The 20,228-nt window shown below is 54.3% G+C and overlaps 1 protein-coding gene across 3 annotated transcripts; it reads right to left on the reverse strand.

Annotated features, from left to right (window-relative positions):
- Positions 1–159: 159 nt before the first annotated feature.
- WNT5A (Wnt family member 5A) lies at positions 160–18,877 on the reverse strand. Of its 3 annotated transcripts, none has more exons than XM_037019346.2 (5): positions 17,976–18,877; positions 11,974–12,107; positions 10,498–10,748; positions 6,147–6,439; positions 160–3,061 (listed from the first exon to the last, which is right to left on the reverse strand). In XM_037019346.2, exons 1-5 carry the CDS (start codon positions 17,979–17,981, stop codon positions 2,603–2,605), a joined length of 1,143 nt encoding a protein of 380 aa, XP_036875241.1. In that variant the 5' UTR covers positions 17,982–18,877; the 3' UTR covers positions 160–2,602. The 3 variants fall into 3 exon arrangements, with proteins under 3 accessions (XP_036875241.1, XP_036875243.1, XP_036875242.1); XM_037019348.2 differs by lacking the exon at positions 17,976–18,877 and adding an exon at positions 16,014–16,311; XM_037019347.2 differs by lacking the exon at positions 17,976–18,877 and adding an exon at positions 12,299–12,568.
- Between the last annotated feature and the right edge of the window lie 1,351 nt (positions 18,878–20,228).

Genomic DNA, 20,228 nt, shown 5'->3' on the forward strand with positions numbered 1-20,228 from the left:
TGCTTGATGTGTTCTTTTTTTGAGGAATATATATAGGAAAAGAGAATTCCTTGTTGTTCCATTACATATAGAAATCTTTTGAAGCTTCCAAATAGTTGGGTTTAGGTAAAATCCTCAAAAAACTTCCACATGAAGTATCCGAAGGACAATTGAAACCACTTACCAATATACAAGAACATTTTATTTTATATTCTATCTTCCATTTGGCATAAGCCTTTCGATGTTTGTTTTTTAAAACCAGTGAAATATACAAATCACACGAGACAGAAATATGTACATTAAAAGTACAGAACAAAGGCCATAGAAGATATACATAATATCTGAATGACAAGTAGAATATTTTACATTAAATAGTTTCTTTTAAAAACTAGGATTGTTAAACTCAACTCTCTTCATAAACATGAATCGCTAAAAAGGAACAAAAATCTGGTTTAGCAAATAAAAAATTACTTCATGGTTTTTGTATAATAAAAACCAAAAAAGTGACATTTTAAGCTAATTAGTGCTTTTTAATTTCAAGACATTTTGCTCTGCAACTCGCTGCAACTGAGGGGAAGTGAATATTCTTTGTGCAATAAATTAAGAGCCACGGATGGCTGAGGTGACATGAAGGGTTACAGGAGACATGAACTTTCCAAATTTTAAAACAATGGAAGTCTTAAGAGAAGAATACATTTGATGGCGCTTTCTGAAAAAGGGTGTCCTTGTTAAAAATGAAATTTAAAATATGTACGTTGTGAGCTGGATTTCCCGTAGGGATTAAATTAGCTACTATCTGCTCAAACAGGCATTGGAAATGAACTGAAGAATGAGAAATTCTGACAATACCTCTGAGTTTTGAATCTCTCTTCATATCCACGTCTATGACGAACAAGTAATGCCCTCTCCGTACAGAAATGGAAGCTGGAGAAAGGGGGGTAGGGCAGGGAAGATAAAAGGAATCTTCAAACCAACATGTTATCAGTGAGCAAGACCTTCCAGATTCTTCGGAAACAAGGCTGCTTAGGGATGCACGAGGTGTGACCACATAAGGACCATGGCCCAAGCTCAACTCAGGAACCTTTTGGAAAAATCCCGACCGGACTTTGATAAAGCATAACGATGCTCTAGATGGAGAAATAACCCCACAGTAAACTGTAAATCTAAATCACTGGCTGCACTGAGATATAATTTATATATATATATGTGTATATATATATATAATATATATATGTATATATATATATGTTATGTACAAAAAGACTTTGAGAGATCAGGCACCATTAAACCAGATTACCCTCCCACCCTTTTAAATGCAACTGTCCAAGTACACTTTTAGGGTACACCTGCGGTGCAAAATGGGAAAACTCGAGTGGGTAGCCTAAACACAGGATCAGAACAGTGAAACAGCAGCACCTCTGAACTCCAGGCACTGTCATTAAAACATCTTAAACTGCTCCTCAAAAAAGGTCTTAGAAAAAAAATCCCTAAGTAGCAAACTGTTTTCCAAATGGAGCTCCTAATGTTTCAGTTCCTGTTCTACAATTACAGGAGGCAGTGGGGCTGCCCGTGGGGCTGCCCTTGGGGCAACGGGGGCCAGCATCACCCCACAGCACCATGGGGATCAGAGAGGGCCTGGGGTCAAGTGGGAGGGCGGGGTTTAATTTTTTCCCCTCAAATAGGTGGTTTTCTGCTCTGGGGCCGTGCTGAATTGTGCGCAACTACCTTGCTGTCTAGGCTGAGGATCTCTGAATGGGATCCCTTTATTATCATTTAATAACCAAGAAAACGACAGGATATTTTCCTGTATAGTCAAGCCAATCTCCCTCTCCAGCCAAAAAGTCTAGGACCCAGTCGGGGACCTTTTCCAATCTGAAACCTAATTCCTATAACAGCTGCAAATCAATATCCTAATACAGGAGTTGGGAAGATTTTTCCTTTCTGGGAGCTCTGCTCCTTCAAGTTTTAGGAGCTATTAGAATAGGACCATCTGGAGATGGAATGTTTGAGAAGACTCGAATGATGCAGCTTTTTCTTTGAGGAATAGGAGATGTTTGCTCTTACATTTTAAACTACCAGTCTGAGAATGTTTCAGGCTGCCAGCCCCTTGGGGAAGGCTGGGGGAGACAGGGTCTCATTTTTTTTGTTTCTCAAGACCCTTCCGTTCCCGCCAGACCATTTACAATTCACTTTGGTCTCAGACGCTGAATCACGCATAGGTTGGTACCACCTTCTTCCAGTTGGCTGCTACCTGTCCATATGACCCCCCAGTTGAGAAAAAGAAAACATATTTGACTTCCTGGGTGAGCACACAACCAAGTTAAGAGTATGTTATTCCCTCTCCTCCCCTACCATCAAAAGTCGTCTAGTCTTACCTTTTCAAAGATCCACAAAATAAATATCTTTCTTGGTTCCCAACTCCCTTTCTTGCCAAATAATAATTATATTATTAATAATAAACCACAGAGTTCTTAGACAGGACTCGGGGGGGAAACTGGTTTGGGTTGCAATTCTTGGGGAAAACCAAAATATTAAAAAAAAAAAAAAAAACCAACCAGAATCACTGTATTTTCTATAAATAAGTGGGTCCTGGGAGTGGGGCTGGGTGGCAGGCAGGCGCCTGCTATTTGCACACGAACTGGTCCACGACCGCCGTGCACTTCCTGCACTTGACGTAGCAGCACCAGTGGAACTTGCAGTGGCAGCGCTCGGTCTGCACGGTCTTGAACTGGTCGTAGCCGCGGCCGCAGCACATGAGCTCGCAGCCGTCCATGCCCTCGGACGTCTTGTTGCACAGGCGGCCCTGCGTGCCCAGCGAGCCGGTGCTCTCGTTGCGCACGCAATAGTCAGGGCTGGGGTCAATGTAGACCAGGTCCTGCGTGGTGGGCGAGTTGAAGCGGCTGTTAACCTGCACCAGCTTGCCCCGGCTGTTGAGCCGCATGGCCGCCGCGCTGTCATACTTCTCCTTCAGGGCGTCGCCCACCTTGCGGAAGTCGGCCAGCTGCAGCCAGCACGTCTTGAGGCTGCACGAGCCGGACACCCCGTGGCACTTGCAGGCCACGTCCGCCAGGTTGTACACCGTCTGTGGGGAGATGAGGAGAGTGAGTGCACAGGCGGTGGAGGCGCCGCTTCCACCAGCTCCACAGGGGAGGGGCCAGGCTACTGCCGCCTCCTTTAATGTTCTTAGCCCCTTATTATCACACATCATCAGAATGAACAACCAGGTTTTGAAAGGGAAAACAGGAAAAAATCATCACGCTGGTTGCTGCTTCTGTTTGCAGGGAATCAGCAGCAGCTAATGCATCTGGAACACTCAAGCGCAGAGACCCGTCCGGCTTGTTCCCTGCAGCACCCGGCTCAGTCCCCACAGTCAGCCTATATGGTAAGTGCTGTTATCATCCCCGGTTCACAGAGAAGGAAAGGGGGGGCCCCTGGCAGGAGGGGTGCCAGGCCTTAGCCGGGGCAGCTGAGTTCCCAAGGCACTGATGGAAGAGCAGGGAGGGCGTCCAGCCCGGGCCGAATGGGGGCTGGGACCTGGACCCCCTATTACTGCTCCAACTGCTGTGGGCCAGGCCCTGCCAGAAGAGCCCTCACCCTCTATCATCTACTCCTCCCGACAGCATCAATGCGTGGCCCAGGCCAGAGTGTGGGACCTGGGCCTGGATACCAGGGATGCGCATTCCTGCTCCCCCTCAGTCACCAGCCCTGGGCCCCAGCACACTGGGTTTCCCTCCTGACTCTGCCCGGGATTTGGGCCACTGGCTTCACCTCTCTGAGGCCCAGTTTTCCATCTGTGATGGGGACTGTGCGGGTACCAACCTCACAGCATTGTGTAAGGATAAAATCAGGGATGTGTGCAAAGTGCTCCGCGTGCCGGATGCGATCAGTAGATCTGGTCTTCCTCCAGGGTGACGAGGGATTGGCGACTGGGTGCTGGTCCTGGGCGCCGGCCCCATCCCTGCGCCGTGACCTCCCAGGAACAGTGCCCCTGCGTCTGGCCCCAGCCCACTGCGCCCAACAGTCTGGGAGGTGACAGCTGCTTGTTTATAGTCCCCACTGTCCACGATTCCCGTACCAGTGACCCTCCAGAGGCAGAGTGGTGTTGGTGCACTGCAGAGGGCCTGTCAGGAGGCTGGAGGGAGCAAGGTGCCTGCTGCCACCCAGCACCACACCTTTCTTCCTCAGAGAATGCCTAAGGTGCATTCTGATAAAGGCAGCTAACCGTTCTTCCTTGGCATAAAGAGTTTCAGACACACAGCTAGTCTGAGGAAGGGTTTTGCAAATGTGTTTAACCTTTGCTCCCCTTTGAGGAAAATAAAAAGCTAATACCCCCAGGAGAGTATAATATGCTTTCCTGGCACAGTATCCACCTTCCCTACCCCCATCTCCTCTACTCTGGAAAAAAACTGTTCCATGTAACCTCATCCACCAGGATCCGAGCTCAGCTCACTGCTCAAGTTATAAAATTTAGAAAAAGAACCCACTACTTTAAAATATAGATGGTAAGTGAAATTGTATCAAAGGTGCTTTTCCAACTCTCAAAATCCTGTATCTACTTGGACACCCCTTTACCTTCTCCCCTTGGTCACCAAGTCCCTGAGGATTTCTACACAGGAAAGAAACCTATGAAACCCCCAAAGATGGATGAAAGCACCAAATATGGGTACAGTGGGGCCCAGCAGAGGGAAGCACACCTCTGTCCTGGGCTCCCAGAAGGTGGGGGCTGCCATGGCCGTTACATGGCCTTGGGTTCGCTCCCGCGGGGAGAGACAGTCCATCCAGTCAGACACCAGAGCGACAGGAGACCACGCCCGCTCTGCAGAGATTATCTGAGCCCTTAAGTCACTACAGGCAAAATTCTGCGGTACCTAGGCCTGTCTGACACCCCCTTAACAGGTTAGCTGGAACTGTCTAGATCATCTTCGGCTTCTCTGTGTCCTTTGCTTCATAATCTCTAGTAAGGAAGTTGTTGCTCACCAAGCATTTACTACTGGCTGACACTAACCTCAAACCTTCCATCGAACCGCAGGGAATTGTTTTGCAAGTCAGAAATACTCACGTATTGGTAATTCCGTCTGGTTCAGCCTACTTACTGTATGCTCCCAGTCAGTCCTCACATAATCCCAAATGAGAGTTAATGCCATGGCCAGGCAACAGATAAGGCCATGGGGATACTGAGGCTCAGAAACAGAAAGCAACAGCCAGAACTGGACTTTTAACCTAGATGACTTTAATTCCCAAAACAATAGCCCTTTGCTTCAGCATTATGATGCAGGCGGTTAATACGAAGTACCTGGGCTCCTATCTCAATGCATCAGTTTTCTTCCGTGGCCATGAAGTGGCTCTTGCAGCCTCCGTTTCCCCATCTTCCAAATGAGGATGTGCACGGAGAGAGAGGTTCTAAGGCTCTGCCCAGTCCTCTATGGTTTACTCTGTGATTATCTTCCCTTTTCCTCGCCCCAAAATACAGAATTGTCAACTCTCTGACCAGAGAGTTCCTGGCACCTACCTTGGGTTCTGTGAAAAAATAATGGCCTTGGTTTTCGACGCTGCCAAAGTTAAGAAAAGTTTTCACCCCTTCATTTTAAGGCAGCCATAAAGTCCCATGAGTTCAACCACAGGCAAAAAAAAAAAAGGGGGGGGTCTTTTTAACTATTGTGGCTTTTCATATCCCCACCAGGAGAAGAAAAGGGCAGAACAAGGCTGCTGCTGAGGGCTCGCAAGGACGGGCACCTCTGGGCACCTCTGGGCACTGGCCCGGCGCTCTCTGCTCTCCAGAGCCACGCTGGATTGACCAGGCAGTCAGACCTGTGCATTTCCCTATCTAACACTGTTTTTGCAAAACAAGAAACCAAAAAGCCCTCAATGCATCAGGCCTGCGATCTAATGACACAGGGGGGTGAGAAGGACGGAAGTCCCGAAGTGGGGGGGAGGCCTGCTGGGCTGGGCACCTCCTGGCGGGAATAAGTCCCTCTCCCAGGTGAGGACCACGGTGCAGGGAGGAGGGCGCAGGCCAGGGCCGAGGTGTTTCTGAGCCAGCCGCGCTGGCCTGTCTCGCCGGGAGGAGCTGGGCACAGAAAGCCCCCTCTCGGCCCTGGGGGCGGGCGGGGTGCCTCCGAAGAGGGGCGCAGCGCCGGGAGGGGCCCGGGGGCGGGCGGGGCACTCACCCGGCGGCCGGCCTCGTTGTTGTGCAGGTTCATGAGGATGCGCGCGCTCTCGTACGAGCCCTTGGCGTGGATGCGCTCGCGCTCGCGCGCGTCCACGAACTCCTTGGCGAAGCGGTAGCCGTAGTCGATGTTGTCGCCGCAGCCGCCCCACAGCCAGTCGCGCGGCAGGTCCTTGGGGCGCGCGGCGCGGCTGCAGCCGCAGGTGGACAGCTCGCCCTCGCGGCAGGCGCGGCTCATGGCGTTGACCACCCCCGCGGCGCTCACCGCGTACGTGAAGGCCGTCTCGCGGCTGCCTGCGGGCCGGGGCGCCGTCAGAGCCGCGCCCCCGAGACGCCAGCCCCCGCCCCGGCCCGCCCTGCCCGACCCCGCGCCCCGGGGGGGGGGGCGCTCCGAAGCCGGGGGCCCTCCCTACGCCGACCTTAAGGCTTCCCATCATTGTCATTCCGCCTTGCACGACGTCTGCTACTAGGCTGAGAGTCTCTCCAGGTCTCGGGTCTGGACTGGCAGCCCGACCACCCTGCAGCCTCCGCACTCCCCGGGGCCACCGCAGTTCGGGCCTGGCGTCCCCGGCCTGTCTCAGGACACGGGCTCCGTGGCCCCGGTGCGCATTTCTAAACCTGGTTCGGGAGCGTTGTGCATGCAGCCTGCCTCTTACTTCTCATTCCAGAAGATCCCTGCCTACTTTGAAAACAGCCTGCCCCTCTTTAATGACACTTCTACAACTCCCGACAGCCTCTGCCTCAAAACGTTAGGGTAACAGCAAGAAGGAAAAGGCACCACCTAAGGGGAACAGAACCAAAAAGCGTTCTCCTCCCCCAAACTTGTCAAGACCATCTCCTTGTGAAGCAGTTACAGAGGAGCCCTATTTGTGAGGGGGAAGAAGCAGGGATCCTGTCTTCCCCTTATATGTGGAGCTATTTCCAGACTAACAAGAAGCCATTAATAAAAATGCTGCGCTCTGAGATGGAAAGGGTTAAAGCCAGGCCAGCTGAAGCTGGGCCTGGGGAGTGGGCAGGGGGTGGGGGTGGGGGGCTCACTTTTCTCAACTGTAAAATAAGTTGCCTGGATGCCTATGGGGAAAGGCCCCTTCTGGAGCTGAGATCCCTGTATCAGAATTGATTTCTCCTACATTTACAGAGCTTGCTAACAATCTTCTTTTTTGTTGGGGTGGGGAGGCAGGTGGTACTAGAACAGCTGACAAGGGGACTCAACTCCAACCAGAAGGGTGGGACCGCAGGAAGAAGGGTATGTGAACGCCAGGGTCCAGCAGGCCACCCTTTTCTTGGACTTCTCTGCACTTCAACCCGCAGCCATTTGCCACCCCCCCTTTCAGGAATGGCAGTGGTTCCCATGTTCGACAGACCTTCCCTCCCACCTTTAAAGAAATGAATAACTTGAGGAGTGTGCTGGTGGTTGGCAGGAAGATCCAGAAAGTTCCTGTGGGGTGTCACATCTATCTAGGTCGAATCGGAGAGGCAAGACAACGTTGGGGGAGTGGAGAAGAATGGGGAGGACAGGCAGATTGCAGGGAGATATTTGAGGATTAACACCAATAACACAGAAAATGCTGGGGCCCTGGGCGGGAGATCTGTAGGATAAGAAGTAGCCAGAGGAGTAGAGATTAAATGGTCCTTAGGAGATAGAGGAAAATGAGACACTGTCCTTCCTGTGTGTACACAGAGCATAAAAGGGCTTTATACGAAACACAATAATGCTGCTTTCTTCTGAAGTCTATCCTGCGCATTTTGTTTTCTGCTCCACAATGCAAACCTGGTAGAAATCTCTAGGCTAAATGGTCACTGCAGGGAAGACGTCAGCTTGAAAAAGTGCTCTTTGGCTAATAGCCTGCGGCTGCAGTCATGGATGGACTGGGGCTGCGTGAGTTAGGCTTCCCTCCCTGGGAATCTCCATCTCCTCAGAGCCTCACACCCCCTTAAAAATGGGGCTTTTCTTATCTAGCTTTTCACAGTATGGAAACAAAGAGGAGAGGAGACAAAAGCTGGAGGGGAGGGGAGCCTGATGAACAATGAGAAAGCTTCCAAAATGAAGAGTGGCCCTTCACCAGGCGATTGTGTACAGTGCCTCCAGGGCAGCTGGCCCTCTAGAAAAATGAGTCGAAGAGGGATGGAAGTGGTGGCCTGTTCCAGACGCTGGCCCCAGTGCAGGGTCAGAGTCACTGACAAGACGCGCTGTCCACACCCCTGGGGCACTAGGGCTTTGGAGTCCATGCGCACACACTCCTTTCAGCAGTGAAGACGTGCAGCATCCCCTTAGCCCACTCTCTTAACCCGCCTCCAGGGGCAAAGTGAAAGCTAAGCAACTCTCTCTCTTGGGATTGGGTTCCTGTTCCTCTTCTGCAAAAACCTATGTTGGGTTTTCTCCTCTCCATCTCAATTTCAAATAAAAGAGAGAGAGAAGGCCCTGGCAGTGTTCCACCACATGCCACCCAGCAGCAGCTTCCTGCTCTGAGACCCTGGCACCTGGGGACCTGTTGGCAAGGGCACTGTCGTCTCCCGAGGACACGAGCCGGTAGAATCTAGGAAGCGGTCAGGAGGCTCCACTCCCAGCCACTTCCCAACCAGCAGACAGGAACACCACCCAGCTGAGGACTGGCGAGTGGACTTGCAAGGGACGATTAAATACAGGCCTTTGTACCAAGGGTTCTGCCTGTTCCCTGAGGAAGCAGCCTCTTTGAATCTTGGACCGCATTTTAAATAAATCTCCAGCAGAAGTCAAATCCACTTAGCAAATGATAGCTTATTCTGAACATTCTGGCCCCAAACAGGCTACAGATGAAGACAAGACGAGGCTCTTAAATCAGAGCTGTGTTCCAGTGACTATACAGAAAGAGGTAATAGCTGTTTCTCTCCTGGTTCCTATCAGACGTGTCTGATGTTTGCTAACTCCTACATGGGGAAAAGTACTCCTACAGTTTGTGGTGAAGGCAGGCGAGGGGGAACACACAAGGCAAAGGAGAGAGGGAGAAAGGTGACAACTGGCCGTTCAGATACAGCTCAAAAGTAAGCGTTTAGCTCGCTCACCCTATCAACGTGCAAGACAAGCAGATCTCCACCAAAGCTGCAGCTACCTATAGAAGGCAGCCAGCATTCAGGGTAGAACTGTTCCTGAAGCTGAACGCCTAGATTCAGAACCCCGTATATACATTAGCACATTTTAATCATTAACGGGAAGGACAAAGCCCCAGGAAAGTCTGCAGGCAGAGGCTGCCGACCATTTTCCCATTCAATTAGAGGAATGGCTTCCAGTCCTGTATTATTTTAGTTTATGAAGCTGCTTGGCTGAAACGTCTCCTCACAACTCCTTTTTGTTCTCAATGAATGCACTTTTCAGGGTTTTTAAAAAAGCATTTTATCCATCCGTGACGGATATTAAGCTAACTTTTTATCTTCAGTCAGCATAAACGGTTAATTGCTTTGATAAATTGCTTCTTATTTTAGGAGTCACTGCAGTCATATTAATTATAAGAGCTTGTTTGCATAAAAGTAAATGGACCTAAAATAATCACACTAGAAAACACAGAGGACCACATCTGTCAGATAATAGCCCACACCATTAGGCCAAACGAGAGGCAAACGGAATTTTCCAAAGTCTTTGCCTTTCATCCAGTTTTCAGGCCAGCTCGCCCCCTCCCTGAATGGAGTAACAAATTCAGCTACACACTTAAAGAATCGGACTGTGAACAACACATTAAAAAAATATATCAATTTTAAGTTTCTAGGTTGCAATATGCAGCACGTGCTCGGACGTCAAATTGCCAACGTTGCAAATGTAAACTGGACCACTCTCATTAAAATTCTTTCTAGGACCCAAAATAAAGCTTTTAACAGCTAGAGCTCTAAAGCCTCGGAAAACATCTAGATTAGGAAAATGAAAACCTTATTTGCTTCCAGATCCAGCATATGAAAAGATGGCAATTTTCAGGAGATGCTCAGGCCTTTTGAACTGTGGCTCCAGTTAGGCAACTCCTAACAGTTGAGGAGTGTTGAAGCTTAAAAGTCATGTAAGTGACTCCGCTCTCATCTACTTTTGAGAAACCAAAATAGGTGTTCTGCTTCTAGTCCAGACAAAATGCTTTTTAGACACATGAAGTGTTCAAAAAACCAAAGGGGTATTGGATGCTCCCCACTCCTGATTTGGCTAAAGAAATCCAAGATGCATAATAACAATCAGGTGTGGGGACAGGCCTGCCTACGGTAGCAGTAAAGACAAAAATCCCCAGGCCATCGCCCTGCTGGAAGAGTCCCTTCTCGTCAAGCTTTTAATAAATACTAGGGGCTTTTCCTAGGAAGAGAGGGTATACTATTTAGAAATAGGTGAAACGGTTTCCTACCTATCTGCATGACCCTGCCAAAGACGGAGGTATTATCCACGGTGCTGCAGTTCCACCTGCGGTGCCGGAACTGGTACTGACACTCCTTGATGCCTGTCTTCGCGCCTTCCCCGATATACTGCATGTGGTCCTGATACAAGTGGCAGAGTTTCTTCTGTCCTTGAGAAAGTCCTGCCAGTTGGCTGCACAGAGGCTGTGCTCCTATGATATATACTTCTGACATCTGAACAGGGTTATTCATCCCTAGCGACCTGAAAAGAAGGGGAGAGGTGCATTCAAGATTTCCGTGAACTCTCCAAGTGGGCTCCCCCCACACCCCACCGAAAGTATGGCAGTAATACATAGTTCTAAGCACACAGATGCTTTTTCTCTCCTGCTTGTCCTCATGACAAAGTAGGAGAAGGGCTTCATAAAACTCCTCTGTTCAAACTGCGCTCAGAAAACGGAGGTATTGTGCAGTCCCCATCCGCCATTGGCTTCTCAGTTAAGAGTTTCCACTCCCTTCCCTGCCCTGGTTGCCATATACCTGAACCAGTATTTCCGAAATCCGCTCAGAAAAGGGGGAAATGGTGGTTTGGGGGATAGGCCCCCGGCATGAGAGACAGTGACTCATTTTGCCCCACAAATTGGACCGATCTGCTTGAAAATGTTTGCGTGCCAAACATAGCTACAATTAGACACAGGTAGGAGATGGCAGTGCGTTTTGGTGGACAGAAAGAACAGTAAGACAAGCGTATAGACTGAAAAGCAGTCACCATGTTCTGGACACTTGAAAAGGGCTCCTTATGTAATCGTGAAAGATCCAAGACAGGGTGTCCAGTGAACAGAAGTCATGTTTGACAGTCAGAAAAATGCTGTTCATTTACAGGAAAAAAAAATATCCAGAAAGCCGTCAAAAACAATCCTCTAGATAGACTGCAGTCTACCTACTAGGCCCCCACCAAAAAGAAACCCGTGTTTAGGGACATTTGACTACTGCAAGTTACCCTTTCGATCAAATTTCAAGCCCACCTACTTCCCCACTTGGAGTTTAGCTGTCTTGCTAGAAGTCTGCCTACTTCAGACCCTGAAGGTTAATAACCTCAGGTGGCAGAAGATGAAAGTTGGAACTCACTTTTACTACCAAGAGGAGGCAAAAAATAAATTTTATAGATAGGTTTACAATTATTAGAGAAGTGAATTTCAGTTCCCTTTTATTATATGATGTACTACAGAACACACCTCTGAACAAGGACCTCATAGAAAAAGGTCTCGATTTATAGGTTCTGATTCCCTAGGGAGCTAAAGATAAGCTTTACTGCATTAGCAAATGAAAAGGGAATTCCAGTTTACAGTTATGTATATAAATAAAATATATCAAACGTATATGCATTACATCAAGGCACCCAATCTCACCGTTCAGCTTTTAAATACTGCAGCATCATACAAATGAATCTTAACAACAAAAAAAGAAAAAGCACATAAAAATCAACTCACCACCAAGAATTGGCTTCTATTACAACCTGGGCGAAGGAGTAAAATATGGCCAAGGCCATGAGAAAGAACTTGGGAGACATTGCACTTCCAGCCGTCCGCAAAGCAACTCCTGGGCGTAATATTCCAATCGACTTCTGCAGTGGGAAGAAAGGAGCAGATGTTTATTGCCTCTTAGATACTTTTCAAGCGCACAAGTTTAAACAACGGAAGCATCCGGGGTCTCTCTGTTGATTGTGCTTCTCCTCCGTGAGGTTTTTTTTTTTTTTTTTGATGGCAAGAACCAAGCAGTTTCTTTTTCCAAGTTAATCCACCCACGCAACCTCACCAGGAAATCTGATTTCGCTGGGATCCTGCGCGCTGGGCACGCCAGCGATTACAAACATGTCTCAGTGCTCTTGAGTCAAAGCGCCGGTGCCAGGCGCGGCCGCCTTCGTGCTTCTGGGCGTCCCGCACCCTCTCGCGCCCCTCCAGGTCGCGCCGGGCTCGTCCCTCCTCGGGAATTCACCCAGGAACCCTCCGCCACCCCTCGTCCTCTCCCCGACCTGGGCCGAGCAACAAGTGGAGTCGGAATTAATTCCATGGGCGAGCGGCGCGGAGGCGAGCGGAGCGCGCCGGCGGCTGGGGAGGAGGCGGGGTGGCCGCGCCGGGTGGGTGGGGGCAGGACGCGGGAGGCAGGGCAGGGTGGGGGCCAAGCCCCGGGGAGCGCGCGAGGGCCCAGCTGGGAAACGCAGCTCCGAATTAACAGCGTATGTTTCATAATCAGTTTACAGGCCACTTTGGGGGAAGCCACTTCCAGAGGGGGAAGGGCCGTCTGGGTCCCCTTAGGGCTCCCCGAAGCCAGACTGGAGTGCTTGGAGGAGACGGGAGGCCCTGGGGGGGGGGGGAGGGCATGGGGACGGAGATGCGCCCTCCCAATCAAGAAGACTGGTGACAGTGCCCCCTCCCCTGCCAGCGGCCTCTCTTCGGACTCAGTGCACCCCCAGAGAAGGGATGGCACCCCCGAGGAAAGAGGGGGTGTGGGCCCTGCTGTCCTGAGAAAGGCCCTTCCCACAACCCTCCCCCAAATTCTGAATTTTCAGTCTCCCGTTCCCCTTCTGTCTGGTTCCACTGGCAGATGCCACGGAGAAAGGGGCCAGGAAGCTAAGGGGAACTCCAATTTCCTTTGGTCCTGGTCTGGGGGAGTCGGCCACTTAGCTACCGCGGCATTGGAAGCCTGGCCTTGGAAAACACCGCCACCCCAACCGTCCAGCTCCATTTGGACTCGGTTCGGTCAGTTCCGAATGGTGAGGGGTGCAGGGTGAGGCCGGGGCTGGAGACGCGCGGGCTCCGGCTGCGGCTGAGCCCTGGATTGCAGGGTGCGGAGGACCCCGGCGGCGAGTGTTCCCGTCGTTAGGAGCCTCGGGGCAAGCAAGGGGCAGCCTCAGAAACTTCCGCTGCCGTCCTACCCACGGGGGACTTCTCCACCTATAGGCGGCGGCGGCGGCGGCGGAGCCAGGCGCGGCGGGCGAGGGTGCGCGGGAGCGGGTTTCCACAATCCCCGTTTACGTCTCTGCTGAGTGTAAACCCGTCTGCGCTGCGCCGCCCGCAGCCCCTGAGGGAGCCCCTTCCTCGGGAAAGGAAAGGTGAGCCTCCTCCTGGTGGCAGAAGGGCCAGGAACCCGCGCCGTGCAAAGGGTTGAGGGGACCCAGGCAGTGGTGGAAACAGAAGGGGCTCAGGGGCTAGTCACGGCTTCCCTGCCGGTTGCCCTTTTCGCCCGGACACCTCGGGGCTTCTCGGTGAGGAAACGTTTAATGGAATCCCCAGTGCCCGCTAAACAGGGCTCCGCGCCCGTGGCCCACTCGTCCCCAGCCGCCGCAGAGCTGGGGCGCATCCCGGAGAATGGGAACCTGGGGTTTCCCCAGCCCTGGAGCGAGCAGCTCAGTCTATTCTCCCCACCCCCGCCCCAGTGTCAAGTTTCCTCCAGGGGAGGGGTGGGCTGGGAGGTCTGCCTTCGCTCCGTGCGCAGCCCAGGCTGCAAAGTCGACTCTCCCCAAGGGCGACCCCGGCCGCGTGCGCACGCACGCACACACTCACGCTCACGCAAAGGCACACGCTCGCACGAGTTGCACACACACAGGCTCCGACATGCTTGCGCGACTCCTCGGCGGGGATCGGGCCTGGCCGCGCGCACTTTCGGAGCTTCCCAACCGGCGGGGCGGGGCGCGGGCAGCCGAGAAATTGATAACAGATTCTGCGGATTACAGCGGATCTCTTTGTTAGAGGCAAAGCCACACAAACCGAATCCACTCGCAGCCCAACGACTCCGGAGAAAGTCCAACCGTTCCCAGAGCTGGGGCCGAGCAGGAGGGGGCCGCTGGGTCTCTGAGACTCCGGTCTCCCCTGCTGCAGACTCGGGGTAGGCCGGAGCGTCCCAAAGGGGATCCTGCAGGGAAACCTGGGGCGTTGCTTCTCCACTTAACCCCACACGCTTGCCCGGAAACATCTTGGCCCGCTTCCAGCTCCAATCCCAGTGCAACCCAGAAAAGGCCCCACAAGTTTGAGGGGCTGGAGGAACCCATAGCGAACTCACTAATACATACATCACGCCGACTCTTGCATCCCTGCCAGTTTTACAGGAGATGTGATCCGAAAAGACAGTACAAAACGACACCTCCCTGGAGACTGGCACGCCGAGGGTAAAACAAAAGTTCTGAGCAGAAGCTGAGTTTGGCAAAAAAACGGACTAAATGTTTTAGGTCCCCGGGAGGCTGGCTTTGTAAGGATCCTCGGGATTGCTTCCTAGTGTGTGATGGGAAGGAGGGTTGTGGGCATTTGGGAGGCTCAGGTGCAGGGGAGATGGGGTGGCAGAGGCGCCCCTGAGCCCCTTGTGTCCGAGACAGAGGTGCTCCACGTGGGGGTCTGCTTATTCTCTCTCCTCCAAAGCCTTCGCATTGGACTAAAAGTGTTCTTAATCCCTCTTTATCAAGTGGGGTACGCGCCAGGGGTGACGGTGGCCAAGAGAAGGGAAACTGGCACTCGGGTTAGAGGACATTCCGGCCGCAGAAAGCACCCGGGATTTGTGCGCGGCACCCAAGCCCTCCACCCGCACCCCTTAAGAGAAATTCTAGAACGGAAAGGCAGGGCAAAGACCTCAGCCACCGGCAGTACCTCCCTCGGCCTGGGCATCCCCGTCCACTAGGACTCCCAGGTCTGTGGGAGTGGAAACACCCAGGCAGACCAACTAGAATCAAGAAGTGTGTTTGGCCTGGGCTCGCAGAGGCGAAAAAGATGGGAAACTCCACGAATCCCAGGTCTTGATTGGGAATAAACGTGGTTCCCCCCCACCATGATCTCTTCCTACAGCAAGGAAAACGATGGAGAAAATTGAGGGAGAAAAACTAGGGTGCAGACAAAAGTCCACCCCGAGAACACGGAGAGAAGCCGGAGCAGATGGTGAAGGCCGGGGTGGCCGAAGCCCACAGGGGGTGCACTTTGCAGGAGCAGATAAAGAGGCACTGCTCCCCTACACCTCCAGCCTGGGCACTAGGGGGCCGCTGGCTCCTGTCCGCAGCGCAGTGTGTGTGTGTGTTGGGAAAAGGAGCGTAGAGAGGATAGAGGGCCTTCCTTGAGCCCAAATCGGTGCAAGAACTCGGAGCAGCCTCTGACGGCAGAGAGCGAGTCCAGAAGCTGAGAGTCTGCAGAGAACAGTGGGGTCCTGGCCTAGTTTTGCTCCGTATGTCTCCCCTCTCCCATCCCCGGAACAGGGCGCTCAGGACCGCAAGCACTTCCTTCCCTTCCCCTCTCCCCTCATCACCTCCCCTTCCCCCCACGTACACCTCACACGATGTCCCACTTTTCTCGGCTTAGGATCTCAACTGTCCAGAGAAGGGCAGCTAGTGTCCTGTGCAAGGGAAAGAAAATAAAAGACCAGTTCCATCCCCACTCTTAGGAGGCAGTTTCAACTTCACTTTCTAGTAGATTAAGAAACTGAGGTCGAGAAAGAGGGAAGCAACACTCGGCCTGGAGCCCAGAGAGAACTGGCGGCGGCGCGCAGGCCCTACCCGAGGCCGCCTAGAGCGATGCTGCTGCTCCTGCGCCCTGCAGCCGTCCTGCCAGCACTCGCCCAGGCCCCATCTGCTGGGTCGGACGCGTGGCTCCTTCCGCACTGCAGTAGTCACCCAGGGCAGCTCGTCCTCTGAGGGCCTCGGAGGGGCCCTCCGGGGAATGGGACCTGGTGCTCAGGAAGGAAGAGCCAAAGCCAGAAGTGGGAGGAAGAAGCGAGCAGCTAGCTGCCCGCGCGCCCGAAGCCACAGACTCCGAGGCGTCCTACCTCAAAGCAGCCAACAGGGGGCAGCCGGCACCGCACCGCGCGGAAGACAAGGCAGCGGGCAGAGTGGAACTCCGTGCGCACAGCGCTAACCCCTTGTGAACCGGGCGCTCCTAGGAGGGCAAAGAAAGACGAGGGACTCTGGGGCCAAGCCTCCAGGGGAGGGTCCTCCTGTGGGCGGCCGGGCGGGGCTAAGGTTAGTGTGCCCAAGACCCCAGAACTGACCCTTTACCCGCCTCCCCCGTCCCCGCCCCACAGAGGGCAAAGATCCACACACTCAGAAACACAGTCTCCAATGCCTCCCCACCTCCTGCGCGCTCTCAGCATTGCCCCCCGGAACTGCCCTGGCAGAGGCTGTCTAGAACTGCAGGTCCGCATGTGGGTGGAGCAGCCGTGGACGCTGGCGGGAGGGCAGGGGCTGAGAAGGCGCGATCCCACCGCTGGCTCCACGTTATTTCCAAACGGCGAGTAGTTCACTTAAGGGCGAGAGAGGAAGGGGCCCCGATGCCAAACTGTTACTGGAAAGTGGAACAAGCCCGCGAGGGTCTTCAGGTTTGGGTTTCTTAAAAACATTTTTCGGCGGGAAGGGAGAACTTGCTTTTTAGGAAACACCCATCTCCATTCTAATTCCAACGTTATCTTATAGAATACCGAAATGGGGGAGTTCAAGAGATATGGAAATGAGCACCGAAGCGTGGAGGACAGAGGAAAAGTTGTTGGGAAAACAGCAAAGTTACATGGCTGCATGAAATGTTAACTTTTCATAAAAGTGAACTTTCGGTGACCCGAGAAGTGTGTGACTCGGCTTTAACATACAACTGACAATTAAAACAAACAAGAGTTCACACACTGACCCCCACCCGCTTTCCCAACGCGGAGGCCCAAATGTTTCCAAAGGACAAGGCAGATTGCACGCAGGAGGCCGGGGCGCGCCCTCCCGGCGGACAGGCTCAGAGCCACCGCTGCTCGCACTCCCCGCCCCCACCGCCACTGCGAAGTACCGCAGCTCACCCAGGAGGGCTAATAATGCTAATAACAAGACCCCAGCTCCCGCGCCCGGTGCGCGCTGGCCCCGCTGGCCCCCTACCAGGCACTCTTAAAGACATAGGCCCTGCAGCGCAGGGGCTCCCTGGCCTCTGTGAGCCTGCAACCTGGCCTCCGGCTGCACTGGAGGGGAGGGGGTGCGCTGCTCTGGGGGAGTCGACCCCTAGTCTGGCTGCCCAGTCTCCCGACCAGGGAGTCCCCTATCCCCTTTCCAAGCCCAGGCCACACACCCTCTCGGTGCCCGCGCAGTGGGCTCTCGGTAAATATTTGTTGAATTGAATCATTACTCTGTTACTGAAATATATATAGTAAATTACACTCGCGTTTCTCAAAGCAAAAGAAAAGTAGTCCTTGAACCGTTCTCAGATTTTCTGCCCTGGCCCTTCCCCACCTTTTGTCCAACAAGGAAAAGGTTTGCTGAACTTTTAGTGCAACAATAACAAGTCTTTTTCGGGGGACAGAGACTGCACAGGGGGTTGTGCGCGAAGGGGTAGCAGGAGCTCCAGCCAGCTACTCGGTAGCTCCAGCCTTTCCAGGCAATCGGACAAATACAAGGATAGGAAGGGGGGAGGGACGTTCGGGTAACTTCCAAAAGGAAAAAAAAAGTAAAGAAAAAAAAGTGGCAAGCGTCCGCAGCGCACAGATCACCTACCTCCATGGCGAGGGGGAGGGGGCGCGGGGAGGAGGCCGCCACCGGGGCGAGGGCAGCCGAGGAATCCGAGCGGGGCGGCCGGGTTAAGCCTGCGGGGACTACGCGGCTCGGAGCGGCGGGTTCCTCCAGGGCGCGGCGGGCAGGCGCAGGGAATCCGGGCCGCGGTCACTGGGCCCGAGCCGGAGCGGCGCCGGGATGCGCCCGGGAGTCGAGGGGGCGCCGAAGCCCGCCGGCCGGCAGCAAAGACCGGGCCCCACCGGCGCGCACGCAAAGAGCCGTGGGTCCGGCGAGGACGCGCAGGCGACTGCTCCGCGGCGAGGCGCTCCCTCTCCAACGTCCATCAGCGACGGCGGTAATTAGGGCTTTCCAACCCCAAATGTGGGCGTGATTGTGCAAAAGACTTTACAACAAATAATAAAAAAAAAATTCTTCACAAGAGGGTGAAAAAAAAAAATGCCCCACTACTCAGCTCTGGCCCGGGGCGGGGCGGGGGCGAGTCGCGAGCCCAGGTGCCCCCAGTTCGTTCGCACCACGGCTTCTCCAGACTCCCCGCGGCTCACGCCTCCCGATCTCCTGCGGGCCGGAACGTCTGCTTTCCAGGCGCTGGTCCTGCGGCCGCGAGTGTGCGGACGTCTGTGTTCACACACAGACAGCACACCCAAGCACACGCACAGACACACACACACCCCCACTGCAGCTCTGGGACCACAGTGCGATCAGGCGCGCATGGCTTCTTCTCCGGGAGACGCCGCTGCACAGGCGCAAGTCGCCGTCCGAGTTGCAGGAGTCGGCGCCCACTTTCGTCCTTTCATTTTAGGGTTCGGCAAAAAAGGGGGCCAAAGTTGGGCAGAAGTCCCCGAACGTCCCGCCCCGCGGCGGGGCTGCAGAGCGAGGGGCGAGCGCCGCGGGGGAGACACTGGCTCCCGCCTCCCCGCCCCCTCCTTCCTCTCTCCGGGTTCGTCCCCCTCCTTCCCCGCCTTTCCCGGGCGCAGGGCGAGGCGAGCGAGGGCAGCGCGGGCGCGGGGCTTGGTGGGGGCGAGGCGAGGGCTCCGCGGCCGCCGTGCAGCTCCTGCGCCCCGGGCCGGGCACCTCCTCGATCGGCGCCGGCGAGGGCGGGCGGCGGCGGCGGCGGGAGCAGCTCGCGGGGCAGCGGGCGCGCCGAGCCGGGACTCCGGGCGGCGGAGGCGGCGCCTGGGCGCTGCAGCGGCGGCCACACGGCCCTGCGCCCCGCGGACGGACCGGCCCGGCGCAGGGACCGCGGCCCCCCACCCGCCCCCGGCCCTCTTGGCCGGCTGCCTGACGCGCTCCCTCCCTCTCTCCGGTCTCCGAGGGGGAAAAAAGACTTTTTTTTTAAAGTTGCAGAACCAAAGGCGGCTGGAAAGAGAGAGGGAAGGGGGTGAAAAGAAAGGAGAAAACCTCAAGTTGGCCTATGCGCATGCGTGCTGGGGCCGGCCTATGACAAACTCCGCAGGATTTTAAAGCCGTACCACGGCTGGGGTGCAAAGGGGGTGGGACACACTCCCTGCTCGAGCCCCCTTCTCTAGGCTCCCCATCCCCCAGGCATCTGCTGGAGAGGAGAGGCTCACTCCGCAGCCGCCGCCGGCCGGCCGCCCGCCTGGCTGCGCTCCGGCCAAAGCTGCCGACACTCGGGAGGCGAACCCCAACTTCCCGGTCTGGACCCCTCGGCTCGTCTGTCCCACGCCGCTCCCACGGGGGCTGCTGCCCTGGCATAGAACCTCTCGGAGGGGAAGGGAACCTCCCCATTCATACCCCTGGGGGTAGGTGGCTGGAGACTAGGGTAGGCGCACACACCACGCAACCCCTGCAGTGTAGATTTGGGTATTCGGGTGCATGATGGAGCATCTGGCTGCGACCTACTCAGTGCATTCGGATGCTACGCAAGGTCCTGCTGTGCGGAACATCGCTTAGAAAGCAGCAAAGGTCGGCAAAACCCTGTTCGGCCACTGTAACTTTTAGACACTTTGAAGTCCTGTGGTTGTGGGTACCCCAGCGGGACGGGGCTGCTGGATGTGTGACCCCCCACCGCCAGCACGCCAGGGGCACCGTCCCCAAACAGTGCCCCGCTCTGGGCTTAGTTCTTGTTCTGGGTCTTGCCGATAGGTACGCGAGATTCAATTTCCGCCCTCCATTTGGCACGCACTTGACCTTAAGGGGCCAACTCCTAGCTTGGGTACTTCGGCGTGGTGGCTGTTATGTTCCTTCCGTCCCCCACTCCCACTTCAGCTGATCACC

The sequence above is a fragment of the Manis javanica genome, chromosome 3 (genome assembly GCF_040802235.1).
Source record: "Manis javanica isolate MJ-LG chromosome 3, MJ_LKY, whole genome shotgun sequence".
In the NCBI taxonomy this organism is placed as follows: Eukaryota; Metazoa; Chordata; class Mammalia; order Pholidota; family Manidae; genus Manis; species Manis javanica.

Bases quoted from the DNA above. Each gene is read 5' to 3' on its own strand.
- WNT5A (XM_037019346.2), bottom strand. The intron at 6,440-10,497 runs GTAGGAAACCGT...CCCGGCCCGCAG, and splicing joins TGGCAGGGTCATGCAGATAG to GCAGCCGCGAGACGGCCTTC. The intron at 3,062-6,146 runs GTGAGTGCCCCG...ATCTCCCCACAG, and splicing joins ACAACGAGGCCGGCCGCCGG to ACGGTGTACAACCTGGCGGA.